The following is a 21,178-nucleotide window of genomic DNA, read 5'->3' as shown; positions in this document are numbered from 1 at the left end:
GCAGATACTCGAAGGGATGGATGTGAAAATTGAATAACGGACAAAAGGAGTTTATCCTGGTGCCTGGCTCAGGATAGGCATTCAGTAGGCAGTAGCCACAGCTCTCACTTCTGTGTGATTGTGGGTTCCACTCACTCCTGCCAGTGTCCTTGAGCTAGTCCCCCCTGTCGTCTGCAGCTCAGGCTCCCTGTCCAGTAGAGCAAGGAGACCTCGCGCTGGTTGCCTGTTCAAGTCAGGTGTTTCAAGGGTCCATAACCAAAACTGCTAAGAAAAATACAAGACAATAGCATTGTTTTGATTTAAAAATCAGAAAGGAGTAATGGCAATCTTGTTCTGGTATCTTTGGCTATATGGGGGTATGCCTGCTTTCTTTTATTTTCTCTTTTTATTCAACAGCTGACGGCATAGAAACTCACCATACATAAACCCTCTCAGGAGCTAGTAAATTCCAAAAGGATCAGATTTTTCTTTTCTCATTGAATTTAGTAACATCCTTTTTGCCAAAATGGTACCCATGTGTTGGGCAGACTGGAGGAGAGCAGAGACCAACCATCGAGGGCTGCAGCCTCATTGGGTGTCAGCTACTCCAAGCGTGTGCTTTGGAGAATTTCAGAAATTCTGGTATTTTTCAGAACTGAAATTCATTAGCATTATTGTAAGAGTCTATAAATACAGTGAAAAGCATTTACAAATAGACATTGTAAAACGCTTCCACACCCACAGTCTGAGCACTGTCAAAACACCAGCTGCAGCTTCCTTACTTGGAAGGATCAGAACCTTTTTTAAACGACACCTACTGTGTTTTCAAAATAGGCTTGCTTCTGGCCCTGGATAGAAGATAATTTCAGCCGAAAGCCTGTGTCTGGCTCTTGACATGTGGGATCAGGGCTCAGAAAGATGGGGGGATCCTCAGTTCCTTCTTGTCCGAATGCCCCTGGATCTTTAGCATCCGGGGACAGGTCACTTGGGGATGGTACTTCCCCTTCCTCAGGTGGTCCCTCAAGGCTTGGGCCTCTTGGTCTAGGATTTGGAATTCCACACACCCCCACCTGGTTCCCAGGTGAGCTCCAGGTGTGGGACCAGGTGATCACAGGGGCACCTGGGGTCGGGGAGGTTCTTTAAGGAGTGTTTGTAGACAAGGGCTAGACCATCTCTTGTCTTGGCAATCAGTTGTCCTTGACAGTACCATTGGGGAGAAAGGAGAGGGAACATAAGCTCCCCGAATTGTATGAGTCTCTGTTGTTAAAAGTGAACGTTAATGAAGGAAAAATTTTACCTATAGTCTTATCCCAGAGATAACTGCTGATAACATTTTGGACTATTTCTTTCCCATCTTTTTTCCTACGTGTGATTTGATTTGTTTTTCATTGGTTTTACATAGTTGGGATCATACTGAATATCCTCCAGCTTTTGGGGGTTGGGGGGAAATTGCATCTGTTGTAACAAATACATAATGCCTTCCCCTTTGAGGACAAAGACAAACGCCTATGAATCCCACAGGTGTTTTTGAGCCTTTGTCGTGTGCCAGGGGCTGAGCTGGGTACTGGCAGTCACCCATCACACTGGAAGAGTCACCATAAATATCCTTCCAGTCTTAAAAAGAAATAATGATCCTTATTCCTAATACCTAAGCAGGGTTTGTGGGTGTATGTACATAGAGGGTAGGTCACTTTTAATTTGTCTCTGTCCTTTGCCACTGTCACACCAGCCTTTGTCCTTCCTGTCATGTGTTTGTAAATATCATTTAAAAGTCCATCAAATGTAGGTTATTCACCTGTTCCCCTATTTATGAAAGATTCTAGTTTCAATTTTTCTTTATTACAAATAACACTGTGGTAAACATACTGATCTCCAAAACCCATTTGGTCATTTCAGACAATTTCTTTAGCATAGCCTCCCAGAACTGGGCCAAAGCAGATGCCCATTTTAAATGCTATTGATATACAACCTATTCTTAGAAATTACTTCTCTTTACCCTGAGCCATTCCCCAAAGGTTCTGTGGTAACTTTCCAAAATTCATCTATAAGAATAAAATAGTTGAGAGTGACAGTGAGGGAGCAAATAAAGGTAGAAGAGTAATACAGCCTGGGATACAGTGAGCACAGTAATGAGTGGTAGGGTTCTCCACAGTCTATTCAAGATAGGCTCACAGTTGACTGGAAGTTTCTAGCTGTCAAATCAAAGAGAGAAGTGGCGGTTCCGAGATTCATAGTTACCAAAATGCATGAATAAACCACATGTTCAGAAGCAGCTGAGCCGAGCTGTTCCGAGATACAGATCATTAACTGCTACATAAAGTTCCTTCTCCCACCAGCACGCCCTCAGATTCTGTCCCCAGTCATCCCGCCAGGGCGTCACCTCAAACCAACTTTGCTCTTGGCAAAAAAAAAAAAAAAAAAAAAAAAAAAAAAGAAGCCCAGTGGAATTAACTGGACTTTTGTTGCCTGAGTGACCTTTCTCCCTGGACAGAACACGTGTTCTCATAGGTTTTGGTCCTTGGTGTGTTCCCAAAAGGACAGGACTGTCTGGCTCTGGGTAGAATTTGAGTTGTGTTAGTTTGGAGAATGACAGCACCAAAGCATTCCAGCTCTGTAGTTAGAAAATAATAAGATTAGGAGTCCTCAAGTAGTTTTCAAAATGAAAATCCTTTCCTACTAATAATGGTGCATTTCCCAAAACATTTCATTCAGAAGGTTACCTTCAGTTAGTAGCCACTGGGGCTCTGCCAATAAAATGTTTTGAAATAAATTTCCTCAGTCTCACCGCTCCTGTTGGCTTGAGGGTCTGTCCGAAGGAGTGTGCCCTGTGGGACCTGACCTTTGGTGGCTGGGGGATGGAATCTACTCTGTCCCCCAGTCTGCTACAGTATCCTGGCCTGGGGGACTCCACAGCCTCAGGAGGTGGGGCTGAGGCAGGAAACAAATGCTCTGCTCTAAAGCTTAAGCTGCTTCCCACTTCCAAGCACAGTGGCCCATGCTCTCCTTGAACTTGTACTTCAGCCGAGCTCTGAAAAGCCCAGAAAGTCTCCTAATACCCACCCACAGTTTTAGAGCTGTGTTTTCTCTCAGTGGAGGTCAAGCCATTTGGCCCAGCCCTTTTGGCCCAGAGTTCTTACTTTAAGACATTTAATTTTAAAGACTTACAGGTCAGTCTTGTTTGTTTGGGAACTGACGGGGGCTTACCTCCTTCCACTGGGTCTTCTCTCCCATCACAAGGATATGCGAGTCACACTGAATGCTATGACCACTGCCCCTTCTTGACTGAAGAGACACAGGGGTTGACCCTATCAAGACCCTCCCTTGTCCCCTGGTTTATAGGTCTCTTTCCTCAGTTGTCCTTCCCTCCCTCATTACCTCCAAGACAAACAGAACCTTCTAGTACTCAGCCCAGCAGTCTGAACTTTGCCTGCCTTTCTGCTCTGCTCTCTGGGGACCTCAGGCTTCAACCCAGGGAACCCTGGCCACACTGGGCACTCCCACCTCCCCTGAGGTCCTTGCTTAATCATGCCTTTTATTGATATATCCTCTCTCCCTTTCCCACCAAGGCCCAGCTGGAAGGCAACTTCCACTGTGTACCCCTGACCACACCACACAGATCCCCCACACTGACCCAGTCCTTTCGTCCCCTACGACTTCAGTGTGCGTTTCCCTTGCCCAGCCTGTGCCGTGTGGGCCTATGTGTGTGTCTGTCTGTTTCTCCCATGGAGACCGTGAGCCCCTCCAGAGTAGGAACTACCTGGCACGGCTCTATCCATATGCCCTACATGATGGGTATTTGACAGGCGAGCCTTGAGTAACTCTGCCACTCATTGTGTGGTTTGGCTTCAGGCCATGGTGACTGCCCAGAGCCACGAGATGGCCTATTTCTGTTGCTTTCCCAGAACAACTCCTTGGCTTCTCCCTCTCATTTTATGGGTGAGGATCTTTTCCTCTTTCACAACCATCACAGACCACAGATAATCTCGTTCAGGGCTCATCCCCCTGGAAGGGTCTAGAGATCTGCCCTTTGGGAGGAATTCAGAGGCACCTTCTATTCCTGTTTCTCTCCTCTTCTCAGAGGCATGCTCCCACCCCTCAGGGCTGTTCCTTGCCCAGATACAGAGGGAAGTCACTTGTGTCCTGACGGGCACGGGGGCACCTACCCAAGAGCCATCTAATTTTACAGGCCTGGGCCCCAGCGCCAGCTTTCAGGCTGCCAGACCTTAAACTCAGTCCCTTGTGCCTGTCAACACCCCAGCTGATGCCTCCGACTCAGGCCAGACCACCTTTTTCTCAAGGTTAAAAGTAGCCGACCTTTGACAAGCAGCATTGGCTAAATTCCTTGCTCCTTAAAAGGGAGGCTCTGGTTATCATTTGCTGGTTCTTATTTGGCCATGGGGCGGGAGCAGGCCCCACGCCGTACCCTGTGTACCCGCGGGAGGGTTAGTGGCTAAAGGTGTATTGCTGAACAGTCATTATTAAAATAGCCCTCTCTGAAAATGTGTGCTGGAGAGGTGGGCATCCAGTCTGTCGGCAGGTCTGACCGAGGCCCATGCATGTGGTTGGAGAGGTCACTGGCTCTCGCTGGCTCCCTCCCAGACAACGGCGCCACCCGCCCCATGCACACAGCACGCTCCTTAACGTGTGTGCAGCGAGAAAGCTGACACAATGACAAGGACACACACCAATTATTAAATGCCTGGACTTGTGTTTTTAATATAGGGGTGACGGTCCAAAGATTGACTTGGTGGGCAGTTCGATTTCTGGCATCCTGGACAAGGATCTCTCGGATCGCAGCAATGACATCGGTGAGTAAGGCGAGCGTTCTGGCTTCTCTTCACAAAATTTTCAAAGAACTGCAGCGTTTGGGTTGCCCCTTCGAGCAGCCTGGTGAGAACGAACACAGCCATTTACAGGGAAGGCTAACAGCCCACCGTTGGTGTTAGAAGTTGTGGTTTTGTAAAGGGGATGTGATGGTGATTGCCACATTAAAACAGAATGCCTGGAATTTTTACTCTCCCTGACCTTAGGAGAACAGTCTAAAGAAAAGAGGTGATGAATAAGCCTTTTGTAAAAGTGGGCATTAACACTTATATTCATAAGGTGAATGGGTGAGAATGCAGAATGGCCAAGTTCATTATAGTCAACACTCAGTGTTTTGAATTTGAATTTAAAATGAGCTCTGGCCTGATAATTGCTGATTGGTTAAGAACATGGGTAAGTTTTTCAAAGGTCAAGATAGCACTGTGATGGAGGGAAAGGTAGCCAAAGTCTCTGTGGGGAAGCAAGTGAGAGGGTCTTCTGGGTGTGCGCGTGGGTGGCACCAGGTCGCATGTGTGCTGGTTGAGGCCACTATTGGTCTGACTCAGGTGACAGCCCTTTTAAGAAGTCTAGATTTGAGGGCTAAAAAAATTTTTTTAAGCTTTACATCTTCTATTTATACCTATCATGGTCATAATATTCTATGTAATAGGGCTACATTTTGGAATTTGCCTTTTTAAATTAAAATTTTTTACTTTGAAATAGAGATTTGCATGCAGTTGGGAGAAGTAATACAGAGAGAACTATGTACCCTTGACCCCTTTTCTCTCAATGGTAACATCATAATGAAACTACAGTCTGAGATCGGAACCAGGATATTGACATGAACACGTCCACTGGGCTCCCTGCTTTTACTAGTACCTGTGTGTCTTTGGTTCTTTATGGTTTTGTCACATGTGTTAGGTCTGTGTATCTTCCCCCTCGGTCAAGATACAGAACATTCCGTCGCTACCAGGATCCCGCCATGTTGCCCTTTTATAACTACACCCATGTCCCTCCTGTCCCCCACCCCTTCCCAAACCTCTGGCAGCCGCTCTCAGGGACTGATTTGCCGTGGAAGATTTCCAGCATCTTTTGCATTGGCTGCTCAATTTAGAAACAAACATCTGACCGTTGGCGGACCCATAAGTTAAGGCACCGAGTGCCTAACGTGAACGATCCTGTCACCTGGGTTACTCCTCCTTTTTGGACTGCTGTATTTTTCCAAACCTGCTAATAGAGTTGTCTCTTTACAACTGCTGACTGTAGTCTCTGGCCTGATCTTATGAAGACTTAGTGGTAGGATATGTCATTGTGACTGTAAACACCAAAAATATTTGCTCTGTCTGCAGAGGCTTTTTGACCACCCCAGCCTTTGAGAAGCGCAGTCGGGAAGTGCGACCAAAGGCTTCTGACAGCTTGGGCTGATGGAATAATAATAGAAATGCCGGCCTGCTGCAGCTTTCGACCTGGTTAAAGGGCAGAGCAGAGCAGGGCAGTGATTGGCTATAAATGAGACGGAGTCATCAGAATGAGCCTGATGAAGTTCTGGTCTTGCCACTGTGGTTTAACATTCAGGCCCCCAATTTAAGGCAGGGTGACCAGCTGGTGAAGTGGCAGAGAAGGTAATGTGGGGCCCCCCACAGGAAGGGAGGTGTTCTCCCTTCTCCAGGACACAAAGGGCTGTGCCTTGCCTGGGAAGAGCGTTGGCCTTTGGCTCTTGTTTTCTTTGGGTCTGGAGATGACTCGGGTGGCTCTCACCAAAATATGCATTTCATATTTCTCAGTCTGACAAGCTAGTTTGGAAATGTTGGGGGCCTCGATCGAAGGGGGTTCATCTACAGAATCTCCTCATATGTGGAAACTGGGCCCCTGTTGTGTGTATTTGGGAGCCCAGAAAGAGCTGCTGAGGCTTAGTTTGCTCTCATTTTACCAAGAAGATGTTAATCCCCGAAAGCCCTAACTCCTCAAGCTAATCATGTCATGCATATTGTTTGCATTGCAAGAAACTATCCTTGGTGGCCTTGTAATCAGCCGCTAAATACTTCAATATCTACTCAAGGGCAAGGCCGAATGGCTACCACGGCCCTCATACACAGGCCCTGCTGTCTAGCAGCTTTGTGTCTCTTTGGGCCTCTGGGACAGCAAGTGGAAAGTGAGGTAACACTAGCAGACTGTCTCACTGACCACTGAGTGGTGGAAGGTAATGCCAGTCACAGTTGGGGAGGCTCTGCTCCATGAGTCGGGGGCAAACTCCTCTAGATCTAGAAGTTGGATTCACTGAGGCAGAAGCAGGCAGGGACTTCCCGTGGGAAGGCGGATAACTGAGCATAGATCAGCCTGGCCATAGGAGAGTGTTCACGGCGGCACAGAGGGAGGTTGCCCTGTAGATGGAGGTCTGGGCTGGATTCGGCAGAGGGACGCGTCTGTGATTTATTCGGTAGGCTGTGGGTTGACATTGAAGTGACATGATCAGGTCTAAGCATTCCGATGATAACTGATGGAGCTCTGTGGCACCAATCGGATGAAGGAAAGATGGGTGTTGCAAAGTCAGGTTATTGGTAGTGCAGGTGAGGGGCAGTTAAGAGAGACCCTGCATTAAGCTGCCACACAAGATTGCGAAATAAGGGCTGGATGTGAAAGCAGCAGAGCAAGAGAAGTATTGCCAGGCCTTGGGCCCTGACTGGGTTGGGGCTCAGGGAGGAGGAGAGAATCCCTTGTCAGCTGTGAGGTTTTAGGGTTAGGGAAAAGTGACTTGGGAAGCAATAAGCATGTCTGGGGGAGGAACCGGTCTGGGGGGAAATGTGGATTTATTTAAGCCTGTTGACTTTGAGATGTGGTCAGATGTCCCCGTGTTAGTGCTGGATGAGGTGGAAGCAAGAAGGTCGAGGCTGGGGAGAGCTGAGGTTGTAGAGGCCAACAGGGTTTGCAAGTAGAGATGAGGACCTTCTAGGAGACCAAGCGCAGGGCTGGCACATGCAGACCCGAGCGTGAGGAGCGCAGACTGCTGCCTCCGGGCCAGGAAAACCTTCAGTAGTTTACACGGCCTCTCCCGCCCCTCCCGGCTGCAGCTGCTTCACTGATGAAGGAAACTGACGTCTCTCCCAACTTCCTCACCTTGTCTTCCAGAGTTCTGGAATGTCCCTTAATGGGCTGCACAGAGAGAAATGCCTATTATCAATGCTATCGTCAGTCTGCTTAGAAGGGTTAGTTAAGTCAGGAAGATAAGTAAAGGCCTTAGCCTGAGAAAAGAGGAAGAAGGACCTAGAGCTTGATGACCAAACCACACACAAAGTCCCCATCTAAGGGAAAAGAGGAATCTGGCAGCCTCTCAGAGGCCAAGGGGGAAACAGGTTTTAAGCAGAATGTCATTAGGCTCCGGGGGCAGAAATGCTCTTGTTAGATGGGTGGATCCAGGAGCACAGGATCCCTCGGAGGGGCTGGCACCTTTCAGGGCTGCTTTGTGTCTCTGCTTTTGTAGCATTTGCTCATTGCCTTGATGCAAGAAGAAAATTATTTGTACCAGAATGTTTTGTTTGTGATTCAAACAATTGAAGCTGTCCAAATGTGGGCCACAGTGAATAGCCCATACAGCCCTGAAAGCCCTTAGACATCATCAGTGTTAGCTATAAATAAACTTGTTTCCTCTTAATAAAGCTATAATTTTAAATTATTATAATATTGAATTAGAGAACATGGTTTTTCCGATCTCCTGTGGGCAGCTACCAGCATCTGTCAGCCCACAGTAATTTAGAATGAAATCAGTTAGTCCAAAACGAAGTTGTTGATGTTGGTTCGAGATACTGTGTATCAAACTTCAGGGCCATATTTCAAGGAACATAATAGGAGCCATGGATGAGCTCCAGAGCAGGCCTGCGCATGAATAGAAATGAAAATTAAATTGTCCAGTTTTCTCTTGCTGACGGAAGACTCTCTGCTCCGATTGAATGGGAGATTATAGGCCGAGGAGTCAAGTGCCATAACATTTACTTTTATTATGCCATATATTGTGGTTCCCACGGCACGGCAGGATTTATTATTATACTCCAATACCATGGAGATTTTCCGACTCTTTCCCACTAAAGCGTGGAGACAGCAGCGGGCCTGCTGGTGGGAAGCCGCCTGGGAGCTAAGCCGTCCAGAAGCAACTGTTTGACTTGGAAACAACCCTTCCCATTTCTCGTCTGTCGCTTGCCTTTGTTGACCGTCGTTCCCCACCCATCCTGTTCAGGTCTCATCCCACTGTCCCCACTTCTTTCCCTTTATGAGACCGGCACCCCCTCTTCACGTGGGGAAGCTGGGAATTTCTCCTCCGGCTTTCCAACCCGATCCACAGATGCGCACTGGACATGGCAATCAATTTGGGGGCCGAGGGTTGCCAGCTTTAAAGTTGATGGACTTAGGACATAAAACTGGTTTGGAAGATCTAAGTTTAACTTCATCCTGTCCTCAGATTCTTACAGATGCCTCCCGGCCTGTGGTTCATTTGGACCAGGAAATGCAAAAGCACTTCCCTGCTGACACCTTGGCAATGCTAGGAAGACCTCATTGATTTGGGATCCTGGAAAGGTTCTGAAACTGGATTGTCATGATGGTTACACAGCTCCATAAATTCACTAAAAATTATTTTTTTAAATATTTTATTTATTTGAGAGAGAGACAGTGAGAGAGAGCATGAGCGAGGAGAAAGTCAGAGGGAGAAGCAGACTCCCCATGAAGCTGGGAGCCCGATGCAGGACTCGATCCCGGGACTCCAGGGTCATGACCTGAGCTGAAGGCAGTCGCTTAACCAACTGAGCCACCCAGGCACCCCAAAATTATTAAGTTGTATGCTTAACCTGGGTGAATTTTGTGATATACAAATGATATCCCAATAAAGCTGTTAAAAGCAGCTCTGGCTCCCATCCAGGAACACAGGTCACAATTCTACAATTCCACACCAACTTATATCAGGACTATTTGAGAAGCTATATGCATGTCCCCAGTGTGACGACAAAAAGCAAAAGAGATTGGGCTTTCTAGGGCCATGTGCTTTATACCAAGGAAGTGAAACATCTTGAACTTCTGGTGGATGATCTTGAACCTAGTCAGCACTCTGAGCATTTTTGGTGTCCTTCCTGCACTTTGGGACACTTGGCCTTGGCTCCAGTTCATTTGGAAGAGGGTCTATGCCAGACCTCTCCCTGCAGTGTCCCTGTGTGGCTCCCCACCTCTCCCCTAAGACCATTAGGGCTCACAGTCTAGGTTGCACTGAGTAAATGAGGTCAAGCTGGCAACCAGTACTGATTTCAAAATCACCTCACAGTCCTAGAAGAGATGGGCTGATGGCAAGGCCTTGTCCTTCTCGGCACTTCCAAGAGTCTGGTCCCACGTGAATGCTGCAAGTGTTCACAGGCAGACATTTGCAGTTAGAAACATCAGGCCACACCCAAACCAGGGCCCTTCCCCCTGCCTGCCCAGCCCCCACCAGGGCATTCCTAGTCTTCAGCAGTCTGTGGGGTTGGATAGGTTTTGATGCTTAGTTTTGATGGGTTCTGCAAGCCTCTTTCATCCCACCGCATCCAATAAGAGCAAAAGTGGTGAACGTTCAAAGTGCCCACAGGAAAAGGCGCACGAATGCTGTAGAAACAGGTGAGGGTTCAACAGATCAAAGTGGGGAGATGATGATACATGTTTCGCCCCATGAGAGTGATGTGTTTGGTGGCATGGATGATTCTAAAACAGAGGGAGCAGTGCCATCCTCCCCAGGGGACCTCCGGTCGTCTACCGGCAACAAGGAAAAGGAACTGACAGGTAAGATGAGCAGAGGGACGTTCGGGCGTTCAGCAGATGTGTTCCAATGCCTCTCGGCTTGGAGAGGCTCACAGTGCCCACTACCCGTGTGGACCTGGGACCAGCCCCAGAAGCTCACCTGTGCACAGAGGCAGTGTGTCCTGCTCTGGGATTTTGGTCGCCCACCTCAACGGCCAGGGTTCCCGAAGCCTTTCTTCAGCCCAGTGGCTTGAATGTCTCTGCCACATGCTGAGACCACTGGCACCTTGAAGAATGCAAATGCGGAGGGACACCCAGTGGGGGCAAAGTAGTCTATACTCAGCAGGGAGACTTCCACAGTAAGCTTTCTTACTTCCGCACTGTGCTCGACTGAGGCCTCGGTGCTGAGAACGTAGGCGGAAGCAAGAAGGGAACAGGTGACATGCACTCTCGGATTGCACATGGCCTTCATTTGGCCTGCAGTGCCCTCTGCCCGCTGGCCGTGGGCTCACAGATTGGCAGAGCCCTGTTACGGCTTCTGTTGTAAATATCCAGAGGGATCTATCACCTGCCAGAAAACCATACTCAAAGACCTCTTTGTCATGCTAAAAGCATTAGAGACAAAACTACACCTCATTAAGTGGGACATTTGAGTTATCAAACTCCCTTCTCTAGCCAAGGGCCCTTGTTAAGGCCTGATGTGGATGCCTTGGCCGAGACCACCTCCTGCTACCTCAGATTTATTAAATGAGGAAAGTGATGAGCACTTGGGAGTGAGGTTGGTGCGCCCCGCTAAAGGGTAATTGGATCTGGTGGTGACAAGCTAAAGATGAGGTGTCAGTGAACAGGGATCCCTGATTTAGAGCCGGAGAAGCCGCTTTATTTAGCTGCGTGGTGACCTGCGGTGGCGCTCCCCACCTCCCCACACTTGAGTCATCTCTCCCTGAGGTGGTTCGTATTCTCTGGAATCCAAAGACTTACACACACATACAAGGCTTTTAATTTGAGGGACTGCTGACTTTCATTTTACTAATTGAGGACATCTTAAAAAGCAAATGCCATTGCTTGGTAGATTTAAAAATTGGACAAATTTAGCTTACTGGGAGACTCACAATGTTGACCTTCTTTTCCTTGGCACTTTATAGACAGGTGATAGCTTTGTCATGGACTCACACCAGTTTTTGGGGAGGCTTCTGAAAATTACACGTCCAGCACATATGTGCAGAAATGAGGGTCTGGGGAGAGAAATGTCGGGGACAAACCAAAGGCCCCAGAGAGAGGCAGGTGTTCAAGCATGGGTGAAAACTCAGTACTGCCCAGAAATGTACAATTAGCAGATTAATTTTTTATAGGGTTACAGTTACTTTTTTTCAGATCACTCATGCAATGTCACATTTTAAAGGGTGCTTTTTTTTTTAAGATTTTATTTATTATTTATTTGACAGATTTCACAAGTAGGCAGAGAGGCAGGCAGAGAGGAAGGGAAGCAGGCTCCCTGCTGAGCAGAGAGCCCGACGTGGGGCTCGATCCCAGGACCCTGAGATCATGACCCGAGCCAAAGGCAGAGGCTTTAAACCATTGAGCCACCCAGGTACCCCAAGGGTGCTTTTTTTTTTTTTAAGATTTACTTGAGAAAAGAGATGGGGAGCATGAGCAGGAGGAGCAGAGAGAGAGAGGGAGGAGAGAAGCAGACTCCACACTGTTGGGGGGGGGGGCGCCCAACACAGGGTTTGATCCCAGGACCCCAAGGTCATGACCTGAGCCCAAACCAAGAGTCGGCCACTCAACCAACTGAGCCACCCAGGTGCCCCTAAAGGAACCTTTAAATGCTTTATACCTCTGCCCTCTTCCTTCCCCAAGGCTGGAGAATGGAAGCCTCCAGTTCTAGAGGGGTCTGTCCCTCCCAGTGTGGTAACAAGAGCACTGGGCTTCGGACAGAATGTCTTTTCTCCTTGAGTTTTTTTTTTTTACTTGGCATTTAATTTTGGGTTCTGTGTAACTCTAGGCATTAGGATATTGTTGTTTCACACGCAAAAATTGTCTTTTATGAGTGAGTGACTGCTCATCTTGTCGCTCAGTAAAGTGCCATTGAATGAGATGAAATGCCCTGTTCCTTGAGTCCCTGAAAGGGGACATGTCCTCCGGACACACGCCCCACTGTAGCAGGCCATCCGCCATGGCACACACCTCTTTGGGTCCCAGATTTTTTTTTTTTTTTTAGTAGAGTTGACACACAATATTTTATCAGTTTCAGGTGTGGATCTTGGTTTCTTATCTTTAAACCAGGACCTTGGAGGAAATGATCAAAGCAGCCCAGTTCAGCCTCACAGGCTTGTCTGTCAGGCTCTGTTTCTTTTAGCTACATTTTCTGGATATTAAGAAAACTGCTCTTTTTTGGTAACCTCTGATTTCTCTTCAAGATTAAATAGCTTATTCTTTTGTTTGTCTCTTAACCGCAGTTCCCTCAGTTTTGTTAGTTCCTTTAACCCGAACTGCTAATTTGGCTCTTTCTAAGGTCTCATCTAGGTTTTTGGCCTGAAGATTTTTGCTTATAAAAGATTTGCTGGCCAAAGTCCCTGGATGGCTCAGTTGGTTAAGCATCTGCCTTCAGCTCAGGCCATGATCTCAGGGTTCTGGAATCAAGCCCTGCATCGGGGCTCTCTGCTCAGCCAGGAGTCTGCTTCTCCCTCTCTTTCTATCAAATGAATAAACAAAATCCTTAAAAATAAATGAATAAAAGATTTGCTGGCCAAACAGAAGTTTAAGTAATTAACAATTGTGAGCATAACAGTTAAGGCATTACTTTTTATAAATCTTTTAAAATTATTCATTCACCTTTTTAAAAATGTATCATGAGTTTTGAAAAATATTGATGGGTAGGATGTTTGCCATCCTAAGTACATTTGACCTCATAGAGCAAACCCTTATACAGAAACAAGATCATTCCACAGAGTCACCAAGTATGGGGTGTGTTAGAGAAACCGTGGGTTCCCAGGTTAGGCACACTTGGATTTGAAGGATAGCTCTGCAAGTTCCAGCTTGAATGGTTCTGAGCTCCACTTTCTTCTTAGGTATCACAGGGTTAGTAATACCCTGCTGCATTAGAGGGTTGTTGTAAAATGTAGACCTGATGATTTGAAATGGTGGGCACAAAACAGGGGCTTTCTGAGTGGTAGTTGGCGTAGCTGTAGTCAGAGCGAAGAACCAGGCATCAACCTACGTTCTCACCAGGACTACTGTTATTAGAAAGCAGGAAAGTTCTTGGACACATACCATAATCAGCTGACTGAAATTCCGTAGCGGCATCTGAAATCGTTTCTTACATGATCTACTCGGTTGTATTTGAGTTTTAAAGAACTTCTCCCCACCCCATCCCCAGTAACAAAGGGAATAGGTACTTAAAAAAAAAAAAGAAGAATGCAGGAAGGTAGAAAGTGAAAGTCCCCTCGGGGTCTCAACCTCTCTTTGAGATAATCACTGTTAATTTGTTGTACAGGCTTTTAGACTTCTATCTTTCCATGATTGGATAGATGGATGAATTTTTACAAATGTGATCAGGTTGTGCATACCGTTAGGGTCCACAGTTGTTTTTTGAAGTGAATAATGTATGTTTGCATCTTTGCATGTAAGGCACATAGGTCAACCTTATATTTTTAATGTCAATGTAATATTCCATGGTGTGATTCTAGCAGAACCAGCTCGCTCAGAGCAATGTGGCAAAGAGCAGCCTAGGACGATGATCTCTAGACAGGGACACCTGCACCATGGGGGGCCACGGAGACTCCCCAGGCCATGGATAGTGCCTCATTTCTTATGTGCTCTTTCTTCAAACTCTTCTCCTGGGAGACCCACTGGCAGGCTGCTTCTCCCCTTGCACTCCCCTTTCCCACTGACCCGATCCCAGCTTACACAGCATAGCCAATCTCTTGCCCGTCCCACAGGTAGGCAAACTCCCACTGCAAACCAAGAGACACTTCCAAGATTGGTGTGGGACTTGAGAAATTGAGTGACTTTATTGACTGGACAAAAAAATCCATTTATAAGTTGGTTGGTTTCTAATTCTTTGCTTCCAACAAAATTGAAGGAGGCACCGACTGAGTTGTTCATTGATAGATTGTTCGAAATAGTTCTTGGTGATGCTAGACCACTGTCTGATATAACTTGGAACGAGTTCAAAGAATTGAGTGACGTTGTGATAACAGAATTCTTTCCATTCCTATATACTTCAATTTATGTGAACAAAGTTTCTTGGCACTTATATCTATAAAATGAAAAATAGGAATAGAATCAGTACCAAACCATGTCATTCTCATGTTAAGTAAAATCATACACATGTGCATAAAGTTATCTGGGGGGAAAGCCCAATAAGATTGCCCTCTTTTATGCCAACAGATTATGAAAATGTGTGGTACGTGTGTATACATTTGCTTTGATCATTTATAAAATACTAATAATTGTCATGGTAACTCCTTCCAGAAGAAAAACCATTACACTTAGAACCTTAGGATTTCAGGAACTTAAGAAATCATAAATTTCTATTTATAACCTTGTTTTTTACAGAAGAAAAGATGATGAACAAAAGACAAAATTAACAAAAGCACAAAAATGCATTACATTAGAGTAAAATCCAACAGTATGACAGAAGTACAAATTCAGAGAGGGAAAGGGGTGGTGCAGAATTTCTAACTGCTAACGAAAAACTTATTCCTGATTTTTTTTTTAAAGATTTGTGTATTTTATTTGAGAGAGAGAGAGCGAGCCCAAGGGGAAGGAGCAGAGAGAGAGGGAAAGAGAGTCTCAAGCAGATTCCAAGCAGAGCATGGAGCCCATCGTGGGACTCAGTCTTATGACCCTGATATCGTGACCTGAACAGAAACCAAGAGTCAGATGCCTAACCGACTGTGCTACCCAGGTGCCCCAGCTTATCCATGATTTTTTAAGATGGATGACAGCGGTTGTTAAGCTGTCATGGCATTCAAATGTATGTGGAATATACTTAAGAGAGTAATATCATAGTTATCTTCTAAAGTATAGCAGAAACTACATCTTTGTGACAAAAACATCTCAAATTTTAGATGTCAACTTTTAAGATGTATAAGGGGGCATGTGGGTTTTCAAAATTATTTTAGGAGGCGCACCAGTAAAACAGTTTGAAGACCACTGGCCTCGTAAATAAATATATCATTCTACACTTACATAAATATTTCTCTTTTTTCAGATTTTATTTATTTACTTGAGAGAGAGAGAGCACAGAGGGAGAGGGAGAAGCAGACTCCCTGCTGAGCAGGGAGCCCAACAAGTGGCTCAATCCCAGAACCCTGGGATCATGACCTGAGCCAAAGGCAATCGCTTCACTAACTGAGCCACCCAGGTGCCCTGACATAAACATTTCTGTGGATCCGTTTCTAGAAGTGAGCTATCTGAAGGTGTATGCACTGGCATTTTGTGATAGGTATTGCCAAGTGGCATTACGAAAAGGCTGTGCCAATTTATATTCCTATAATAATAGCATAACCACTATTTCCAGTAAATACATTATTTCCTAAACTATTTTGCATAACAAATTAAGGCGTGTAGTAAGTAATTTTTAAAGGAAAGCAAGTCTGAAAAGTTATTTTTCCCCACTTCTCATTGCCTGTTACCAGTCCCTGTGAAGCATTTTACCTCTCCTCAGTGCTACACTTCAGAAAGCCATGCCCCCCTTCCCTTCCTGCTTCTCCATATTTAAATTAGGTTCCCATGCTATCATTCCTAATTTCATCTTCTACCTTTCTTTCATAGTAGCTAGCAGAATTTGTAATGGTATGTATAAAAGACCATCGCTCTTGGGGGTTCTAAGCTTTGTGAGGCGGGGACCATGGCTATTTTGTTCACCCCCGTATCCCTCTGTGCCTAGCCCAGAGCCTGGATTGTAGGGCTCCCTTAGTGTATATGCGCAGAATGAGTGGACTGAGCATAAGTGAGAAGAAATGCCAATACCATGATGTAGGCTTGTGATAGAGATCTTCATTGCCACTAGTCATATGCGGCTATTTAAGTTTAATTTATTTTAAGTAATCACACTTAGCCATATTCCATGCACTCAGCAGCCAAGTGGGGCCAGTGGCTACCATGTTGGATGGTACAGATACAGCAGGTTTCCCTCATCACAGCAAGTTTGAATGGATAGTGCTGTTAGAGAGTGATTGTATTTTCATTCTCCTAATTGTAGCTATGCTTGGCACACAGTAGATATTTAATAAAGATTTGATTAAGTGAATGAGCAAAGAAACTCCTTATCTCCCTCTTCTACTCTTCAGCTACAAGTTTCCACATAAAAGTTACTTTGTACTGAATAGCTAAACGGTCTGACTTAACTTGCCTAACACCTTCCATTTCTTACCAGAAATTTCCTTAAGGAAGCCAGTCCCTTTTTCTTTCCACTTAAAAACACATTGGAATAAGTATATTTTTTAAAGTAGGCTCCATGCTGGATGTGGAGCCCAACACCAGACCTGAACTCACAGCCTTAAGATCAAGACCTGAGCTGAGATCGAGAGTCAGGCGCCTAACCAACTGAGCCACCAAGCCCCCCCCCCAAACACATTGGAATAAAATAAAAGAGCTTATTATAAGAGCATAGAGGGGTTTCTTCACACACACAAGATTATATTCCTAGTATACATTCCTATTACAGTCCTAGTATCTTTTCTTGTTCTTGGTATAGAAATAATTCTCAGAATCAGTTTAATCAGTTCAGGTAAAATATTCCTGCTGTCTTTTCAGTGCTCCATAGTGGAAGGAATTCCACAGACATGAATCTGAATGCGGGCCCTGTCACTTTCTGGTTGTGACCTTGGCTAATTTGTCTAAACCCTGATCCTCTGTCTGTCTCCCTTTGTGGAAAAGAGTAGCCTACCCGCATGGGTTTTGTACAAGTTACACGAGTGTGCATGTGTGAAGTGTGGCATAGTGGGCTGGCTGAACAGTGGCTCAGACCTGCTTCTTCTCAGTGCTGTGTCTTCCACACTTCACACCTGGATTACAGATGAAAACACAGCAGGTAATTTCCTATATCCTTCCACATTTTGGAGGGCTTATCTTCCCATAGAATCTAATTTTTCCTTAAATGAGAATTTTTCATTTGGTAACTCAGCTAACACAGGTGTTCATTTGACCCCTACTAAACGGCCCGTATTTGGTGTCTGCACATGATTTACACACGAGTCACATGATCTACATGCAGGGTGAGGCTTCGTGTCCAGACTGCCTTAAAAAAGGAAGGAGGGAGGAAGGAAAAGAGGAAGGAGAAAAAAAATGTTTTGTTTTATTCTTTTCATTTAGTCTTGCTCTTAGATCTCTGTTCTCAAATCCCATAGCTCCAACAATGGTATACTGAAATAAAATTCTACCTGATGATTTGAAAGCATTTTCATATAATTTCTCATTTACAAAAGAATGACCCTACAAAGCTGATAGCTCAGATAATTCTCCCATTTTCCCCCCCTCTGGTGGAAAAACTGAAGCCCAGAAAGGTTGTTTGTTCATTTATCCAATAATCATTTATTAAATACCCACCAGAAGCCAGAAATGACGTTAGGCCCTGGGGAAATACAGATAAAAGCCATAGCTTCTTTTCTAGCTGCTGGGAGACAGATAAGTCAACAAGGAAAGCCAGTCAGGGTGCTAAGTGCCGAGATTGGAGGGGTGGGTGAGTAGGGGAGCACCCAGTCCAGGCTTTAGGGTGCAGTCTGGCTTTTTGGAAGAGGACCTGGTCGCTCAGCAAAGCCTTGATGGCCCCAGGGGAAAGGGGAGGGGAGGGAAGTCACACAAGGGACAGAGACAGAGGTAGGCACTAGCCATACCTCGAGTGCTTTGGCCACGCTAGGTCACCAGGATTTCCTGGGAACTTGGGAAGGATTTTAAGCAGAGAAGGGGGACATAGTCAGATCTTCGCCTCACATGTGTGTCTAGGGGCTGCCATGGAGTGGTACCAGGTTGGGAGTGAGAAGTCCATTATAGCCTTTCTAGGCCTGTAGTCCACAAGGAGCCCCGCCAGCCGTGATGATCCTTGACAGTGACATAGAGAACAGATAGCTTTCCGAGCTACTGGGAGGTAGTGACACCGCCACGCTTTAGCTGTAGGAAACTTCTGCTCTAGGGCTCTTTCTCCAGCCCAGAGCAATGAGCTACAAGGACTAAGCCATTTAAGAGCTTGCAAAACTGTTCCTTTGGTGACAGCAGGAGTGTCTCAGACTTTTAATTGTTTCTCTTCTGTGCACTCACTGGACATGTCGTAGGTCTCCTGTGGCCACTGGTACCATCCCTCCTCCCATCCATGGAAAATAAGCCCACAGTTTCTAATTGGACGAAATAGGCTATGACTGCAGTTGATGGAAAATGGGCAACTGTGTGTGCCACAAAGAGTCAAACGCCCTTTCCAGGCTGGCTCCTGTCCAACATAAATTAGCCCCGTATGTCTGCAGAGGGCTCATCTTTCAAGTATGAGAGGAGCCAAGAACCTCTCATCCTTATGAAACTAACTTTTAAAAAAATACCCACCATTTGCCAGTTCAATAGTTTTGGATTGGCTTGTGAGCATTAAAACCATTTGTTACTAAGAGGAAAAATTCCCAGCCAGGCTGAGAAAGCTTATATCAAGTTTCAGCCTGATTCATTTCAGAAACCATCGTGAAAACTGGGACATTTTCTTCACACCACAATGAGTTAGTCATGGAAAGTCTGCCTTCATGTCAGCTCCCGGGGCTGCAGTCACGAGAGCACACTCTGTGCCACCGAAGGTTTCTGCTGCGGGATGGAAGAGTGGCCTCCTCCACCATCAGGAAGTGGAAGTGCATCGCAGCTGGGGCTCTGAGGTGCCTTTTGTGGCAGGTGACCTCATACTTGGTGTGGCTCTTTCTTTCCGGAAGTTTTGTGTTATTTTTTCCAAAAGGTGCTTTGTACAAGTTGGAAGTTCCGGTAGTTGGATGTGCATGAAGAGGTTGAGTGGCTCCCCCTGAAGGACTCTAGCCATCCTCTTACTCTTGAGTGACAGGGACGGACGGATGAGGCAGTCTTCTCGGCCGTCTGTCCATCCCTTGAGGAGAAGGTGGCCAGCCTTCCACGTGTCTGGGTGTTTTCGGCGTGGACCTCAGCCAGTGAGGTAGAAGGGGCCAGCCAAGCGTCCTCTGCAGGCAAGGCCCAGAATGCTGCCTCCCGGCCCGCAGCGGCCACCCCGTGCCCCATCAGTAGGTGCCCCTGGAAGCGACGCTCCAGGAGTCAGAGTTTCTTCCTGGGATGGGTTGTTCACGTGTTGTCTAGTTCGTTTGTTCACCTGTTCCTTTATGCACAGAATAGTGCGCAGGTCCGTCCCAGGAACGTGCTAAACCTTGAGAGCCCAAGGCTGGGTTCCTCTCCTCGGAGGGTCATGGTCTAAGCTCGGAAGGCACACACCGCACCTGAGTCATTCTGAAAGTGCGATTTATTACGGCCACCTTCTCACTCCCGCTGCTGCGTGTCTGACTGGCCCCCAGTCCCCGAGTCTGCGGGTGCCACTTTGATCAGCTGCTTGGGCACCTCTGTTGCCCTGCACCCTGGGTCAGCACTGCCCAGCGTGGCCTTGGAGGAGCTGTCTGTGGCCAAGCCTTACTCCAGACAGCTCGCCTGGCCAGGCCGTCCCCTCAGAATCCCCCGGTGGCGGTGCCCTCACAGCCTCTCCCTTCCTCCCCCAGCCTCTGCTAGCGCACTGCTTCTCTACACGGCGGCATGCTGATGTCACCGGGGGAGGGGGGTACTGAAAAGCTGCACGCAGGCTGCTCCCTCGGCAAATTCCGTCCGTCCCCAGAGAGGGAGCCAGGCCCGAATCACTTTCTTTTAATTGTCCAGGTGATTTCACCGTGCAGCCACGGTGGAGAACCAGAGTGAATTAGTCTTTAACTGGCCTTTAATTGCTTCGCCCTGCTCAGCTTTTGCCTCCAGAGCTTGTTTCAGTTGCCAGGACAGAGTCACGATACAGGCGGGTGCCCTCAGCCCCTGGCCGCACCCAGCCAAGGCCCTCGGCAGCAGCTCGAGTGCTAGAACCTTTAATGGCCTTTCTCCTTCATCTCCTCCCCTGGCCGCCTGCTCAGCCCCTGGCCTCCTTGTGCCTCCTGTTCTCCACAGCCAGCCCCCACCTACCAGCAGACCTCCCTGACCTGGGCCTTCTTACGTTCTCCCCTTTGGGGAGCCACGTGCAGAACCCGCTAAACTCATTGTCCGTAGCATGCACGCAAGACTATCTGTGCAGCACTGTCCTATTAACAAAAATCAAAGAGGGAAGGATTTGGAAACTAGTTATCCAACAATGGGGGATTGGTTCAATAAATCATGAATGGCAGTGCAACAGGAAATTATGCCCCCATCACAATATTTATGAAGAATTTTTAGAGTCAGGGCATATGAGATAGGTGAAAGAAGCCAACTGCAATATTCCATATAGTGTGACCCTAGACGATCCACTTTTAGAAAAAGAACGTGGAGGGTAATATACTGAAATACTAATAGTGGTTGTCTTCGCGTGGTAAGGTTATGCTTGACTTTCTTTTGTTACAATTCCATGTTTTTCCTCAAACAGTGGTACATTGAGCGGGTATTACCTTTGCAATCAGAGAAAAAGCGATTCAGAATTAAG

The 21,178-nt window shown here is 46.6% G+C and overlaps 1 protein-coding gene across 7 annotated transcripts in view; it reads left to right on the top strand.

Annotated features, from left to right (window-relative positions):
• Positions 1–21,178, top strand: part of SH3KBP1 (SH3 domain containing kinase binding protein 1) — a 339,463-nt gene that overhangs the window by 304,174 nt on the left and 14,111 nt on the right. For all 7 annotated transcript variants that reach the window (XM_059158548.1, XM_059158547.1, XM_059158544.1 and 4 more), the window contains one exon: positions 4,702–4,787. In XM_059158548.1, the coding sequence (XP_059014531.1) occupies positions 4,702–4,787 (86 nt within the window). The remainder of the gene's footprint in view (positions 1–4,701; positions 4,788–21,178) is intronic.

Source organism: Mustela lutreola, chromosome X, assembly GCF_030435805.1.
Source record: "Mustela lutreola isolate mMusLut2 chromosome X, mMusLut2.pri, whole genome shotgun sequence".
Classification (NCBI taxonomy): Eukaryota; Metazoa; Chordata; class Mammalia; order Carnivora; family Mustelidae; genus Mustela; species Mustela lutreola.
This window is presented reverse-complemented; position numbering and strand designations above follow the sequence as displayed.